The sequence below is a fragment of the Pinus tabuliformis genome, chromosome X (genome assembly GCF_031772625.1).
Source record: "Pinus tabuliformis cultivar Carrire ecotype Pingquan chromosome X, CPIR1, whole genome shotgun sequence".
NCBI classification, from domain to species: Eukaryota; Viridiplantae; Streptophyta; class Pinopsida; order Pinales; family Pinaceae; genus Pinus; species Pinus tabuliformis.
The window spans coordinates 84512425-84530513 of record NC_142308.1 but is presented as its reverse complement, the minus strand read 5'-3'; the positions used below and the strand labels follow the sequence as shown (position 1 = coordinate 84530513).

At 36.6% G+C, this 18089-nt stretch overlaps 1 protein-coding gene across 1 annotated transcript; it reads right to left on the bottom strand.

The window, feature by feature from the left end:
• Positions 1-11537: 11537 nt before the first annotated feature.
• On the bottom strand, positions 11538-14191 carry LOC149138486 (uncharacterized). Its single transcript, XM_089450368.1, has 2 exons — positions 12893-14191; positions 11538-12524 (listed from the first exon to the last, which is right to left on the bottom strand). The coding sequence occupies exons 1-2, from the start codon at positions 14189-14191 to the stop codon at positions 11538-11540; spliced, it is 2286 nt and encodes a 761-aa protein (XP_089306494.1).
• Between the last annotated feature and the right edge of the window lie 3898 nt (positions 14192-18089).

The following is an 18089-nucleotide window of genomic DNA, read 5'->3' as shown; positions in this document are numbered from 1 at the left end:
ATGTGCGCATATACGGAAACTAGGTATATACGGAAGATATGCGCATGTCTTCCATATATCCCTAGCTTTCCTGTATGTGTATATCTTCTGTATATGCACGTTTTTCATGTATCCGCATCGTAGATGCGCAAATTCTATATACAGAAATTGTGCATATACGGAAACTGTGCATATACAGAAGATGTGCGCATACACGGAAACTGGGCATATACGGAAGATATGCGCATGTCTTTGGTATATCCCTAACTTTCTTGTATGTGCATATCTTCCTTATATGCATGTCGTTCATGTATCTGCATCGTAGATGCGCAAATTCTATATATAGAAATTGTGCATATACGGAAACTGTGCATACACGGAAGATATGCGCATATACAGAAATTGGACATATACAGAAGATATGCGCATATCTTCCGTATATCCCTAACTTTCATGGATGTGCATATCTTCCGTATATGCACATCGCTTATGCTTCTGCATCGTATATGCACAAATTCAATATACAGAAATTGTGCATTTATGGAAAATATGCGCATATACGGAAATTGCACATATACGGAAGATATGCGCGTGTCTTCCATATATCCCAAACTTTCCTGTGTGTGCATATCTTCCGTATATGCACGTCCTTCATGTATCTGCATTGTAGATGTGCAAATTCCATATACAGAAATTGCGGATATACGGAAACTGTGCATATACGGAAGATATGTGCATATACGGAAATTAGGCATATACGGAAGATATGCGCATATCTTCTGTATATCCCTAACATTCCTAATTGTGCATATCTTCGATATATGTACGTCGTTTATGTATCTGCATCGTATATACGCAAATTCAATATACAGAAATTGCGCATATATGGAAACTGTGGATATACGGAAGATATGTGCATATACAGAAATTGCACATATACGGAAGATATGCACATATCTTCCGTATATCCCTAACTTTACTGTATGTGAATATCTTCCGTATATGCACGTTGTTTTTGTATTTGCATCGTAGATGCGCAAATTCCACATACAGAAATTGCGCATATACGGAAACTGTGTATATATGGAATATATGCGCATATATGGAAGTTGGGCATATACGGAAGATATGCGTATATCTTCCGTATATCCCTAACTTTCCTGTATGTGCATATCTTCCGTATATGCACGTCGTTTATGTATCTGTATCTTATATGCGCAAATTCCATATACAGAAATTGCGCATATACAGAAACTGTGCATATATAGAAGATGTGCGCATATACATAAACTAGGCATATACAAAGGATATGCGCATGTCTTGTGTATATCCCTAACTTTCCTGTATGTGCATATCTTCCGTTTATGCATGTCATTCATGTATCAGCATCGCCAATACGCAAATTCCATATACAGAAATTGCGCATATACGGAAACTGTGCATATACGGAAGATATGCGCATATCTTCCGTATATGCACAGTTTCCGTATATGTTAAATTTTGTATATGGAATTTTCCATCTGCGATGCAGATACATGAACGACGTGCATATACGGAAGATATGCACATACAGGAAAGTTAGGGATATACGGAAGACATACGCATATCTTCCGTATATGCGCAATTTCCGTATATGCGCATATCTTCCATATATGCACAGTTTCCGTATATGCACAATTTCTGTTTATTGAATTTGCGCATATACGATGCATATATATGAACGACGTGCATATACGGAAGATATGCACATAAAAAAAGTTAGGGATATACGGAAGATATGCGTATATCTTCCGTATACACGCAATTTCCGTATATGCGCATATCTTCTGTATATCTGCAATTTCTGTATATGGAATTTGCGCATCTACGATGCAGATACATGAACGACGTGCATATGCGGAAGATATGCATATATAGGAAAGTTAGGGATATACGGAAGACATGCGCATATCTTCCATATATGGGCAATTTCCATATATGCGTATATCTTCCGTATATGCACAGTTTCCGTATACGCACAATTTGTGTATATTGAATTTGTGCGTATACGATGAAGATACATGAACGAAGTGCATATACGGAAGATATTCACATACAGGAAAGTTAGGGATATACGGAAGACATACACATATCTTCCGTATATGCCCAGTTTCCATATATGCGCAATTTCTGTATATGGAATTTGTGCATCTATGATGCAGATACATGAACGACGTGCATATACGAAAGATATGCACATACAAGAAAGTTAGGGATATACGGAAGACATGCACATATCTTCTGTATATGCGCATATCTTCCGTATATGCACAGTTTCCATATATGCGCAATTTTTGTATATTGAATTTGCGCATATACGATGCAGAAGAATAAATGATATGCACATACGGAAGATATGCACATATGGAAAAGTTAGAGATATAAGGAAGATATGCGCATATCTTCCATATATGCCTAGTTTCTATATATGCGCACATCTTTCGTATATGCCCAATTTCCGTATATGCGCAATTTCTGTATATGGAATTTACGCATCTGCGATGCAGATACATGAATAACGTGCATATACGGAAGATATGCACGTACAGGAAAGTTAGGAATATATGGAAGACATGCGCATATTTTCCGTATATGCCCAATTTTCAGATATGCACACATCTTCCGTATATGCCCAATTTTCGTACATCTTTCGTATATGCACAGTTTCCGTATATGCGCAATTTCTGTATATGGAATTTGCGCATCTACGATGCAGATACATGAACGACGTGCATATACGGAAGATATGCACATACAAGAAAGTTAGGGATATACGGAAGATATGTACATATCTTCCGTATATGCCCAGTTTCCCTATATGCGCACATCTTCCGTATATGCACAGTTTTCTGTATATGCGCAATTTCTATATATGAAATTTATACATATACGATGTAGATACATAAATGACATGCATATATGGAAGATATGCACATACAGGAAAGTTAGGGATATACGGAAGATATGCGCATATCTTCCGTAAATGCCAAATTTCTGTATATGTGCATATCTACCATATATGCCAGTTTTCGTATATGCACAATTTCTGTATATGGAATTTGCGCATCTACGATGCAGATACATGAACGACGTGCATATACGGAAGATATGCACATACAGGAAAGTTAAGGATATACGGAAGACATGCGCATATCTTCCGTATATGCCCAATTTCCGTATATGCACACATATTCCGTATATGCACAATTTCCATATATGCGCAATTCTTGTATATGGAATTTGTGCGTATACGATGCAGATACATGAACGACGTGCATATATGGAAGATATGCACATACAGGAAAGTTAGGGATATACGGAATACATGCGCATATCTATCGTATATGCGCAATTTCTGTATATGCGCATATCTTCTATATATGCACAATTCCATATATGTGCAATTTCGGTATATGGAATTTGCGCATCTACGATGCAGATACATAAACAAAGATATGTACAAATTTCATATACGGAAATTTTGCATATATGGAAGATATGCACATATACGGAATATATGTGCATATCTTCCGTATATCCCTAACTTTCCTGAATATGCACGTCGTTTATGTATTTGCATCGTAGATGGGCAGATTCCATATACAGAAAGTGCACAGATACGGAAATTTTGCATATATGGAAGATATGCGCATATCTTACATAAATGCACAATTTCCGTATATGCACACTTTCTGTATATGGAATTTGCGCATATCTTCGTTCATGTATCTACATCGTATATGCGCAAATTCCATATGCAGAAACTGCGCATATACGGAAATTTTGCGTATACGGAAGATATGCGCATATCTTCCATATATCCCTAACTTTCCTGTATGTGCATATCTTCCGTATATGCATGTCGTTTTTGTAATTTGAAATTATTTTAAAAATTGGCATTTTGAAAACCAATATCACTACTTTGAAAATCCAAATTTACACTTCAAAACAGCTAATATTAACATTTAAAATAAAAACTCATAATGTTTTAGTTTAGATTTTACTTATTATTTCAAATTTAATAAAATTAAAGTTTTAAAATTAATAAATATTTTTGAAATCAAAATTCACAACTTCATAATTAAATTTTTGAAATTAATAAATATTTTTAAATCAAAATTCACAACTTCATAATTACCATGGACACTTTTGGAATTGAAAAACTTATTTTTGAAAGTGAAATTCACTATTTTTTAATTTAAATTAACAACTTTGAAATCAAAATTTATATTTTTGAAACAAAACATGACACTTAACGCTTTAGAAATCAAAATTCGCAGTTTGGAGGTTTGAAATTAATGGAATTCACATTTTTTGATTCCAAATACATACTTCTATCCATCGATATTTCCACTCTTAAAAATCAACATTTCACTTTAGAATATTAACCATTTCAAAATTTAAATTTACAACTTTTAACTTTATACTTCCTTACTATTTCAATTGTAATTTTATTTTGGTAATCTTAATATTCCCTCTTCTCCAATCACACCCTTAACCCCATAAAACAAAAAAAAAAAATCAATAAAGGTTAAAGAGGTTAAATAACAAGTACATGTTTATTAAATGGGTTGATTCTCACATGTAAAACCTATGGAATATGAACATAAACTATAAACTATAATTCATATGTAAAGAAATAAATGAATATTCTAGGGTCGAGGATGTGAAAATATATTTAAGTTTTCATATTTCTTTCGATATATATTTTGTTTATACTTAACAGTCGTTATTGTATGATAGCTTATGATAAAAATATCTACGGTCACATATTTGTTAAGATACTTGGTAAGAATATTTTTAAAGTGATATTGGATTGTAATGTGTGGTTATTGTCTTTTTATCTAGTATCAAGTTTGAAAGGCATATGTATTTTTAGACAGATTAATCTTGAGGTGAGAGGTATAAGTCTTAAGATTACATTTTAAACATCAAATAAGATATAAATATAAAAGTAACTTAACTTATAAACTTGATAATTTGTAAATAATAAAAGCAAAATCCGTTACAACTATTCATCAAAAGTAATGTAACATTGATAGAATATAACATCGCATCCACATAAGGATTTAAAATTCAATGAAGATGTTGTCATAAACACAAGTATAAATTTATGTATTTTTATTCAAAATAGGTCCAACTATACATGTTTCCTTTTTACAAAATGGAACTTCATTTCCAACATAAATAATGGAATCTCATGCCCATAAATGACATAATGGAAAAACAACATCATGATCGATCTAAAGTATGGGTCTATAAGTCACCCTCGTCCCTCTTGGCACTCCCAGGTGGATTTCCAAATTGATATCTCTGCAAAAAATTACAATAATCAATTAGTTGTAAAAATTGAAAGGCATATAATCAATTTCATTAATTCATGATGATATTTTGATCAAATACTCATTCTCACCGTGAGGATTTGAGGCAATGGAGAAGATAGCTCTTCCTGGGTAGATGGCGGAGCACTTGGTGATAGATATAGTCATGGTTCAGGGGCGCTGGATAAAGGCATGGTGGATGTGAAATAGGGAAAAGGTAGTGTGTGTGGGCAACGATACACCCCCACCGGTTGTACGATAGTGGGAATCACTGTAGGCGGGGGATTAACCTAGGGGGGAAATTGGAATGTTAAGGGTGGACGATTGAAAAAATGAGAATGGTGGATGACTGAAGGGTAGGGGTGAGCATTGGGAAGGTATTACAGAGGTGGTTATAGGCATGGAAGAATTTATGGAGGAAAAAGGTGGTGGGTATGGGCGATGATACAGCCTAATTGGTTCAACAATAGTGGGGAGCACCCTTGGGGAGGATATTGGGGTGTTAATGGCTGAAGCAGTGTTCCCAATGCTAGATATTTTTTCAATAGCATGTTCATCAAATAAACGAATTCGACAATTTGGAATGTTGTGAGATGTGGGTCCCTCAGCTGTAACAATAAAAATAGTTCATATAGTTATGTAAATGTGTTGAACATGATAATATATCGCATTTAATGTAAAACAATGCATAGCATGAAATTTCCATACCAATATTGGGTATAATAGAATCTTGCATTATCTCAGGCGCGTGGTCCACATTTCTTTGTTTTTGAGAAGATGACTCCAATTGTTCATCCATTCTTTTTTTCCTTGCATGAACTCATCCAACCCTTTCAAATTGTAGTTTATCTGTCCCTGATTTTGACTTGCGACCACATCGCCTCTTTTTATTTACTGGACTCAAGAAACTATGTTTTCTCTTGGTAGTGATCTTGGATGGAGTTATAGTATTGAAAAATATTTTTTTGTATTCTTGACATGCTTTGTCTACCAAGTTGTTCAATGCATATGCCTGTTCCAAATTTGTAGGTATTATGGATCTCAATTTCTCAAGAGTTGATGAGTTAACACGTTTCATCTCATCATGTTCAGAGAATGCACTATCTTGTCGTACATTGGTCGATTCAACATTGTATGAGAAATTCTCTAAATTATCAATGCTTGTTTCATTATGATAATTCAGATTCGGAGGAGAATCAAAGCATGGAAAAAGCTCTGTTTGGATTTTTGGGCCCAATATAGGTGTTTCATTCAAATCAAATAAAATTCTAGGCCTTTCTATCCTGGGATCAGTGACACAAGGTGCTACATTTTCACCCAAAATAGTTTTACTCACTAACATCTCAACTTTCAATACATGTTTACAAATATTTCCATTTAGGGCCCAATTGCAATTGCAGAAGTGTAGATTAGAACCCTTATATATGACATTGTACCAAATGTCACGAGTATCCTTATTTTGGCTACAAACCCAATAGTCATTACTCTTTTCATCAGGCACACAATGTTCATTTGGGATTTTCTTAGCTCTACACTTGGATGAATTCAATTGTTCATGTATTTTTCTGGGTCATACAAAACCAGCTTCTTTTAAACAGTGCATATGATTGTAATATAATACAACCTTTGTCAACAAAACATAGATTAACTAATCAACCCTTCTATGGCATCCATTGTTCTTCTCACATAGGTACCTTTCATTGATATACCAATGGTAAGATTCAATGGCATTGTTCGTATCTTGATTTGAATGTGGAAAATTTCTGTATGCTTTTGCCCACATATCTGTAGAAAGAAATTTATTAGTTATATATTAATAAGTATACATATGACACGAAAAATGGAGTTATTAAAACCACCAATAAGAAGCTTACATATTTTGTTTTTGGCTAACCAAGTATTTCTAAAATATTTCAAAAATCTTTTTTTGTTCACTGAATTGTTCAAATAAGCTTTCAACTTTCTTTCTCACAGATTCATCATCTTTACACATGTGCATGATTTCTCCTAAACCACAAAAAATGCGTATTTGGTTTTCCCTCCCTTGGACCTTGTTTCCAACATTTTTCAACCATGCACAACGAACATGCCACACACATAATAATACTTTGCACTTGACTGAAGACCTGCAATAACATAATTTTTAGAGAGATTATACATTAACAATATTTTTTATGCCTCTTATAAAAATAATAAACACATCACCTCAATGCTTCAATTTCGGCAGTAGCATCATCTGTGATGAAGGCAAGAACATGCCAATCTGGTCGCTCTTTGTTTCCAATTGCAAGTAAGGCCAACATCCATTTAGAAATATCAGCTATAGTATTGCGTGATGATATCACCCAAGCTATTGGAACCCCATTGTGATGTTCGTCGAAAACCATTAAGGTGTAAAGTTGATACTGCATTACAAAAAATGTGCATAATTATATTTATATAAGATACATGCATTAATATGAGGTTAAATAAATGAATCGGATTTAGGATAAATATGTACTCACCCCATACTTATTTGTACTAAAGGTTGAATCCATTGAGATAATATTATTGTGAGAGTATTTCAGCATCATTGAACACATCCACTTTGTTTGTATGCCTACGATAAAAGGGATATTTTCAACAAGATCTTGTTTTTGGTAGAAGAAAAAACTCTCTGGGTTTTCCTTATACCAACACTCTACACTCTTTGGATCACTTTGATCTTTAACATACTCTAGCCTTATGATATCATTGTAAATGTTACTTATATATTTTTTTGTCATGTATGTATCTCGAGGTATCCCTGTGTATAACTCACCAGATCCATCCTTCACATCAGAGATGAACTTGTCCCATATCATTGTAACATTAAAACCTCTTTTAACGAAATGTTGGACACTAGATCACATATCCCAACTTAAATGTGGTGCATAATTGAATCTCATGGACCTACCGATTGCATCTGTCCCATGAAAAATAACATTGGATTTATCAATATGTCTACATGCAGTATATATTATTACAGCATCATCCGGTCTCATTTGAAGTCGTCGCACAAAGAAGTGACATTGGCAACCAACTTTAATACTTTCATGTCGATTGCAGTTTTTCTTTGGATCTAATGATGCACTCCTAATTCTCCTTGTTGACTGTGGACCATATGAACACCAATAATTGTACGTAAAAAAATTACTACAAATTAGATATAATATTTATGCATATTGAAAAAATTATACATATCCCGAAAAAGCATATAGAGACTCACACACTGTACTCCAGGTATGTTGAGTAATTGGTGTGTGTGATATCCTCTATTCCTCTACTTTGATTTTTCTTAAAAAGAAATTGAGTGGGTGCACTTTCATTTGATTCCTCTCCACTTATGAAATCATCAAGTCGACAATATGGAATCACCGCAACTTGGTCCCCCTCAATCTCTATCCATGTTAAGTCTTCTGCTGAAAATTGTATCATATCTTCCGGGTCTTCAACTTCCAACTCGTTAATCTTCCCCCACTTATTCATTCTTAAAATACATGTACAAATTGCATTGAAAATAATTTAGTTTGAGTAAATATTATGGTCTTGATCAATGCATAGCGTACTAAGCATGGAAGTCTCATTTTTAAGTAAATATTTTATACTTTTCACGTAAACCACTTTGGGATTAAGTAATATTCAGGGGATCTTAGATGACATTGTACGATAAGTAAGATCATAAGAAATTGGGTCATTAATAAGCTTAAATATCTCTGACAAGTTTAGACTAACCATGTATGACATATGAATTCTTTCTGGAGGTGGGGCCACCATGTTATTGTCGAGGGGCGACTTGTGATGAGTCGCTGAGCTGGAATGGGTCAAAGGGAACTACCTAACACTGACACATAAGATGGTGTGCTAATGGGTCCCTTCAAATAGGGATGAAAGGGAGAGACATAAAACCTCTCCCCAACAAACCCCCCAATATCAAGAGTAAAACCACTAAAAAATTTTGTGAATTAAGACAAGAGGAAATCCCCTCTATTAAATCTTCTTTGAGAAAAAAATACACGGTGGTGGTGACTTAGTAATGTTATAGAATAGGATAGGGACTCGACTAGGAAAGAATAGGATCAACTAGCTCAAAAAGACAAGACTCACCAAACCACACCTCATTTTGCAATCTAGTTCCTCTAGCTAAAAAGCCAAAGCCTATAACCATCATCCTTGAAGAATAAAGGGTGGCATTGATTTGCATATATATTGATCAAAGAGTTTTTGAAGGAGGACCTTACTTCTATGCAGCAACTAGACTCTACATGCGGCCATGGATGATGAATTTTGTTCCAGAACGTGAAACTTTTACTTCAGTACCGGTCTGGGTAAGGCTCTATTCTCTACCTCTTGATTACTGGCAAAATGAATCATTAGCTGCTATCAGCAATAAATTAAGTCGTTTTGTTAAAGCTTCTGAAGCCACAAGAAAAGAAAAATATACTTCCTTTGCTAGAATATGTGGGGAAATGGATTTATCAAGAGCTCTACCGGATGAGGTGATCTTGGAAGTTTTTGATGAAGAATGGGTGCAAACAGTAGATTATGAGCACATTCCGTTCAGATGTGGCAGATGTCATGAACATGGACACCTTTTCAGAGATTGTCCGCTCAGTAAAGTAGTAAGCAAGAGCAAAAATAACACAATGAAGGAAACATACAGCTTTCAGAAAGTGGTGAATCTTGGAAAGGGCGGCAAAAGAGGACCAAAACAACATCAAGATGAAGGTCAACAAATCAGTCAGAACAAATTCCAAGTGCTTGAGGAAGATGAAGAGATCTCAAAAGAAGATCAAGCAATGGAAGGAAGTCCTGCGGACAAGGAATCTGAAGAAAACCAGGAAAACACATAGGACATCGATTATGAGAAGGAAGCCATAATGAGTGATGCAGAACTGGAGATGGATCAGGAAATGACCCAAAATGAGATGGACCTGGAGGATCATGAACTACAAGAAGAACTCAATAAAATACAATAGTTGTTTCTATGGAAATCACAGGCTGGCCGCTAAAATACCTGAAGTTAGTGAGATGAACATCATTGTTCATTGGCGTGAGCGCAGTGGATACCATAGTTCCTTAATTAATGGAGAGCCTCTCTTCTTTTCTGGGATCCAGGTTCAGGCAAGAAAGTTGAGCAGGCATGGAAGGAATCCTTGTTTTACCGGCAACCAGAATCTTTACATTTTTGGGCCTCGTAGAGTAAAACCGCTTCCTTGGCGGTTTTTGGATGTTCGCACCGCTCTTAAGTGGGAAACGGTTTTAGCGATTTTGCAGCAATCCCATCCAACATCCTACACGTGGCAGAGAGAGGGTTTGGAAAACCACCCTCCATCGCACACTAACGTCTGGTCAGCTTGTTCGGTGCGATATTATGCTCTACCGTTGGATCTCTCTGTGTGGATCAACGGTCAAGATTGTTCGTATGAAATGGACTCTGTCGGGGACTGAATTGCGGGAGATCTCGCGGGCTACCGGGGACGGGTGGCAATTTTGGGTTATTTTGAATTCGGGTCCGGATTCACTGTTATCTTCCGTGCATGTTGAGCCTTGAGGTTGGAATTGGTGGATTTCGGGAGATTCACATGTGCGAAGTTTATTCCACCATTCAGACTCGAAATCCGTTTAGTATGGTTTCTATTATTTCATCGGGTCCGTTTTTGGAATCCAAGAATATGCCTTTTTTGGCTCCGATTTGCGTCTCATCCGTCAGATCTTTGCAAACAGATTGGCCGGTTTAGGCTTTTGTTTGTATTTTGAAGGTCTCGCAGTTAAATTTGTGGGCCCGTGGCCCGGATGTTAAGCTTTTGGCTTGGTACCCAAGCCCTAAGTGGATAGTTGACTCTATGTCCCTCAGGTCTCTTTGGGTAGTTGTATTATATGTAATTTGTTTCTAATGAATAGAAGGTACGAATCTTGCTTCAACAAAAAAAAGAATTTAAGTTAGTCGTCCCCATAATATCATTGCTCACCCTAGCTTACATACTTAATATTAAACAATGAACCAACTTAACATAAGCTGATGCACCCCGCATCTTTGCTTTATTAGAAGAATAAGTTAGAGGCTTATTTAGCCTAATAACACCCCTCTTTTTTAATTAAGTAGATTATGGAGAGTCCTTTACCAGATCTCAAGGTATGTGGTTAAAGATGATAATGAGTCATTGAGAAAGGTAACTTTTAAGTGTAAAAGCATAAGTTGAGGCTTCTCGAGTCTAATAATACCCCTCGTTTTTTAAGTCCTTCAGAGAAGTCCTTCAGGAGGGATTTAAATATGGAGGCTTCCTGGACAGAAGGGTACCCGAAAAGCATGTTGTCATCAACGAATTGTTGGTCAGTAGTGGCTGGAGAATTGTGAACGGAACTTCCTTTGAGATGCTGGGATAGCAGGGCTTGCTTGATATGACGACCCAACCCTTCCGCCATTAGCACGAAAAGGAACATTTTTGATCCTTCTGGCGCAGGGAAGTTGTTCCAATTGGATCTGATGAAGTCGTTAAAGGTGGGATGCGAGAGCCAAAAAGCTTCAAATCTGAATGGATGTCTGGTCGAGTCTCCTGGCTGTTGCCATTGTAGAGAGATAGGCCAATGGTCGGATCCAGAGTATGGAAGTATAGATGCTGGGAGGTCACCGCCTAGATGCACTGCATTGTCCGAGATGAGGAATCTATCAAGTTTTGAAGCAATTTGTTGCCACCCCGCCCGACGATTGCTCCATGTGTGCATTCCATTGGAGGTTTGCATATCTATTAGCATATTGTTGTGGATAAAATCTTTGAAGTGGTCATTTTCCTGTTCCATCCTGGCTCGACCTCCCTTCTTTTCCTCTAACTTGGTGATCATATTGAAGTCTCCTCCAGTGATCCATAAAGGATGATCTCTATTGAAGTTAAGTGCTTCTATGGTGTCTAGAAGAGCGATTTTGTTGGCTGCTTCCTGTGGAAAATAAACATTTGTGATATGACCATGAATGTTGGTGCCAATTATATGGAACGTTGCCTGTATAATGTGATGGGAGGCATGGAAGTTTGAAAGCGTTATTGCTTGCGTATTCCAGGCAATTACCAAGCCTCCAGATGCACCTGACGCATCCACTGCAACCGAGTGACAACCTGGCCAAGCTTTTGAAAGGATGTTTCCCAGAGTGTTGCTGTTGCATTTTGTTTCCTGCAGAAAGAATATCTGGGGCTATTCCTGCTTTATCATATTTTTAATCATTCTGAGTTTCCCGGGGCTATTGAGCCCTCTTATGTTCCATGAAGTGAGCTTCATGATTCACTGTTAGTGGTGGGCTTGTAATACTTTGTCAATTTAGCGTATATGCCTGAGTCAACCAGGATTTTCCCTATGGCAATAGTTCGTTGGAGATCTGTCTTTCTTCCGCGTTTTTTGGAGTCTTTCGGAAGGAGGCAGTCATCCCATTGACTTCCCGGCTGTATTCCCAGTTGCTGTTGCTGATAGGCTCTGGATATTATAACTTCCAGAGTACTGAGCTGATGCGCCTAGATCTTATCATATTCCTTCTGTCTGCATACTTGTTCTAGCTCAAAAATGTCTAGACCGCCCAAATCTATGCTTTCCGGTTCTTCATCCATGTGTTGCGCTTGACTGCTTTCCTCTGTGATGAGAGCTAAGTGCATGGTTTGGCTATGGGGACCGTCAACATCCATTTCATTGGACTTCCAATTAGGGTTTTTTGGAGAAACTTTGGGAGTCCCACTGAGGAATTTTGGAGACATGGGATTGGGAGAGGAGGCTGAAGGAGGGATCAGGGGGGATGGGATGATCGGCAGAGGGAATGGCGCAGAGTTCAAGGGTGGGTCTTCTGAAGTTTTTGCAAGGACCTCGAAGTTGTTGCTCGTGGAAGGGATGGAGGCAGCATCCTGCTGGGGTTTTTTCCCAGAGGAAGGTTTTTTGTGCAATCTTTTACGGCTTGCAACCTTAGTGAAGCCTTCATGGTCCGCCTTGCCTGAGGGATCAGAGTCTTGGGGTTTCGCATTGAGAGGGCAGTCCCTAAACAGATGCCCAAGGGCATGGCACTTGCGACAGCGAAAGGGAACATGTTCAAAATCTAAGGGTTGAATCCATTCATAGTCATCATGGAAGAGACTTACCAATTCCAGAAGGGCTTGGTCCAGGCGCATGAAGACACAGATGCGTGCGTAGGAGGTGTATCTACTCATCTTCGTTTCTTCAGCAATTTTGACGAACTCTCCTAGCCCCTTCCCTATGTCTCTGAGAGATTCTTCATCCCAGTATTCCGTTGGGAGCGAATACAGCCTGATCCATACTGGCCCCCAGCTGAGATCCTCCTTGTCGGGGTTGAATCTCTCTCTCCATGCTCTTAAATACAGACCAACAGAGTTGAAGAAGTAGGGACCTTCATCCATTACCCTATTTCGATCTTCGATGCAGATAAAAATCGTCGTGAAAAACCCTTTTGGGCCTAGCTGCAAGGTAACCTGTCCTTTGGGTTTCCATTTGGTTGAGATCCATCCTTGCAAGGCTTTTTCCGTTGGCCAGAATCCAATGAATTTTCCAATGAGTGCATGGTCCTTCATGTATTGGATCCGACCATTGATTCTGTGGCTGGGAAGTTCTATTTTGGGTCTTTCAGCAGCTACGGGTCTACATGTCGATGAGGTAAACTTTGGCTTTTCCTGTTGCTTGGACTTTCCTTCTTGCTCTTCATTGTTTCTGTCAGGCTGCTCAGAGGAATCTTTTGTCGTTTCCTGCATCCGAGGGTCCCTGTTGTCCGTTTTATCCAGTTCAGGCCCCGGAGGCTCGTTCGTATTCATCTCTTGAGTATCGCTTTCAGAAAAGGGGGCAGGCATTGAAACACCCCCCCTGGGGGAAGCCGTTGTGGTGTAGAGAATAGCAGCAGGCTACTGTCACGGAGTGGTGTAAAGACGTTGAGAAGAGACATCGATAAGACCAGGTTGTGCTGTTGTAGATGCATTCCAAAACCCTAATTGCAGAGTGCTGATTTTCGTTATCTATTCAGTTTAAGTTATTGTGAAACAATATATAAATTATTGTAGATATTCACCTGAAGTAATTTATTATAGCCTACATTGTCATTTTTGAATTTTTATTATTTAATTTATTTGTTGAATTTTAATTTTGTTTATTATTTTATTATTCAAATATTTGAAAATAATTAAAAAAATAAATAAATGGAAATATTAGTTATATGATTTAATAAAAGATGTAATTTAGAAAATATGATATCAGAGAAATATAATTAAAAAGCAGACTTATATTCTATTATCTTTTATTTAATTATGAAACTTTACATACAAAAAAACCGAGTATTTATTACAGAGTTTTTTTTGACATTGTATTCTAAATGGTTCTTATGTTATGCTCTTAAATCTAACTCTTAAATGCTCTACTCTACCACGAGACAATACAATGCTAAAAATATGGAACCCCCTCTTTCTAGTGACCCGGTGTTTAACATAGCTTGATAATGATTTCAAATCAGGGTTTTAACATGTCTCAACACTTTGTTAGTGTTAAATACATATAAATATTGAAACCCATAAAAGAAAAAAATGTAAATGAATATAAAAATCATATAATTTAATACAAGATATAACTCAGGGGGTATCATAAAAGAGAAAACCTAATTAGAAGGTGAGGCTTATACTCTACTCTTTTTTATTTAATTATGGAAATACAAATACAAAGAAAGGGGTATTGACTATCGAGTTGCCTATGACATTGTTGTCTATATGGTTGTTGCAAATTATCTTTCTCCTTTGTTTTGATCTCAAATCCCACTCCTAGATGTTGTGCTCAACTATGTTTTAATACAATCCTAAAAAGATGGAACCCCTTCTCTTCCTAGTGACGTAGTGTTTAACATAGCTTGGAAACTATTTAAGGTTTAGGGTTTTCACATTTTTCAAGCCACTATTAGTGTTAAGGTTTTGGACCTTTTAGGATCTTCTTGAATGTCCACACGTGACTAACTCCACATATCTAAGTAATGGCGTTGATGCAGCATCCACTTGGTACCACTGTGTGAACAAGTTAGCTGAACTTGTGGGAGGCATAGCTTCTGCATATGAAATTTGATTAAGGTGATTTTCACATTGTTTGAAAGCTAGAATTGGTGTGTAAAATGACATCAAGAGGCAGAGAGCTATGCTCACAAAGTTTTCACTCATTTCATATCCCAAAATAACTTTAGAGGGCTTTAAATTCTAAATCTCAAAATTAAGACATATCATAAAATATGTCACAAAAGATAATTCCTCCAATTTTTCTACCCAAAAAATATCAAAATAAATAACAAATTATCCAATAATTCATTTTAAATTAGTTAAAAAAATGTTTCATTTCAATTTTTATTTGTAGAATTTATTTTAATGTATATTCAGGTGAAACAAGAATTGGAATGTTTTGTGTAGCATTGTCTTGTTATTCTTAATATGAAAAAGTAAAGTATTTATGTATTCTTAAAATGGAATGTGTGTCACTTTTGTGGTGAGGAGAGGAATGTGTATAAAAAGAAATTACATACATATAGAAAAATGAAAAATAAAGTGTTACTTTCCCTTTAAGTTAAGCTATGTGATCAATCAAACGAGGAAAACATTTTAGTTTGTTTTGCGTATGATAAAATGTCCTATGAAGACTTATTCGTCCTTTCCACTCTACAAGTAACTGGGCCTTGTGGAGATATCTTTTGTGACGGGTACTGGGGCTACGTCCCGAAAGAACCGTGGACGCTTCCAGCAACCAAAAAATGACGGGTATTGGGGCTACATCCCGAAAGAACTGGTGACGCTTCCATCAGCCAAAAAATGACAAGTACTGGGGCTACGTCCCGAAAGAACTGGTGACGCTTCCAGCAACGAAAAAAATCAACCAAGGTATTGAATGAGGCTTCAGTGCTTCCCACACCTCCACCTATAGGGAAAGATGCCCTAAAATTTGGCCAATAGGATACCTTCGTCTCACGGAGGCAGCAGAGTCTTTAGCTTGTTGGTAATCGGTTATCAGTACCGAGCACTATACAGGTTGGGTAGCCCCATATAGGACCGCACGCACTGAGCCTAAGCGGAACCCCCTTTGAATCGGGTCTCTGTGCTGCCTGGGTTGTCTTTTCCGTGGACTGATTGAAGGATTTCAAGCACCCTAAAAGACAACTTCTATGTTTCAAAATGTAGCATGACCATGGCGGCTTATTGGATGCCTACCCCCAACAGTCCTAACCTAAACTATAAATTATTTTGTGGCCCATGTGGGGAAATTTAGTTTGTTCAAGTTATGATTGCTTTTACGTGTCTTCCTTCACTTATTGTGTGAAAAATTAAGCTTAAATAAACTAAGTACAAAAGGTTTTTACACTTGATTCCCTTTGTTCAAAGTTTAGAGTAGCTTAGTGTGTGTAGTGAAATGTGTGTGTAAGTGACAGAGTGAACATACAAAGTTTGTAGTCATGTGGATATTCGATGATCCTTTTCAAATTCGTCTACTTACACTAAATTATGTTTGTTCCTTACCTGCAAAATAATGTGTGGTTGATGGGCCACTTACTTCCTTCCTATTACACTATGTGAGCCTAAAAAGGGAGATGAAAAACTGGGTGCTTTGAGAAAGATTTCAGATGCAAGCCCAGGATCGTCTAAAAGACGTAAGGAAAGCAGGGGCTACTCCCTTTCTTTAATAACAACAGTTCCTAGTCCCAATGCTGATGAAGTAAAAATGCTTTGGTTAGTAAAAAATATGAGTGAATTATGGGCAACTTACTCCTTTGCTAATTAAGCTATGTGACTTGGGTAAAATAGAAAAACAAATTGAAAAAATGTGTGGATTATGGCCCCTTACTTTTCCCCTTAATTAAGTTATGTGTGAAATGTAAAAATTTTAAAGTAAAGGCTAAGTAATTGCCCTACTAATACTGGTTATTAAAACAATCTAAACTATATGGAAAAAAATTGCAGAGGTGAAGGCAATTCACTAAAGGTTGCCAGTCACCCACAAAAGAAAAATTACAATGATTGTTTTTGTTCTATGTAAACCGTGGGGTTAGGCTCTGCACAAGCGGGCGAACCGTGTGTCAATCTGCAAGAAAATGATAAGTGTTAAGCCAAATTATAGATGTTAAGAGTGAGAATGATTATAAGCAATATGCATTATCAATGTTCTAATTTTAAACTTATATGATTAAATAACAACGTATTTTATAAATGATACTATACTATAAATAATTTGACTAAAATTTACAATCTCGCTAAAACAAATTAGAATTGAAGAACTAAAGGCAAAATTTATACCTTTATCATAAATTCAGTTAAATTAAATGACATACTAAGCAATAACACAAGGCCATGTGCAAGAAAATTCAAGTAGAGTATAAAGAAGTATCAGAGTACTTTGTAAAATAAATGTAGAGATAAAAAATTATACTAATTATATGTTATTAGTCAATCCAAAATGCATTATGTAATATATTTTCTCAAAACTTTGGAAATGAGTGGATATTTATGGTAGGAATGTAGCTTGAATACAAAAGAGGAATAATCAAGAGACCAAGTCTACTAGAACCATTGTCCATACCAAGTGAGTGTTGGGAAGAGGCCATAATGGATTTTATTACAATTATACCAAAGTATGAAGGAACAAATTTCATTATGGTTTTGGTGTTTTGACTTACAAAGTATGTCCACTTTTATAGAAAAGAAGCATCAAAATGGTTTCTGAAGAACAATCTGCAAA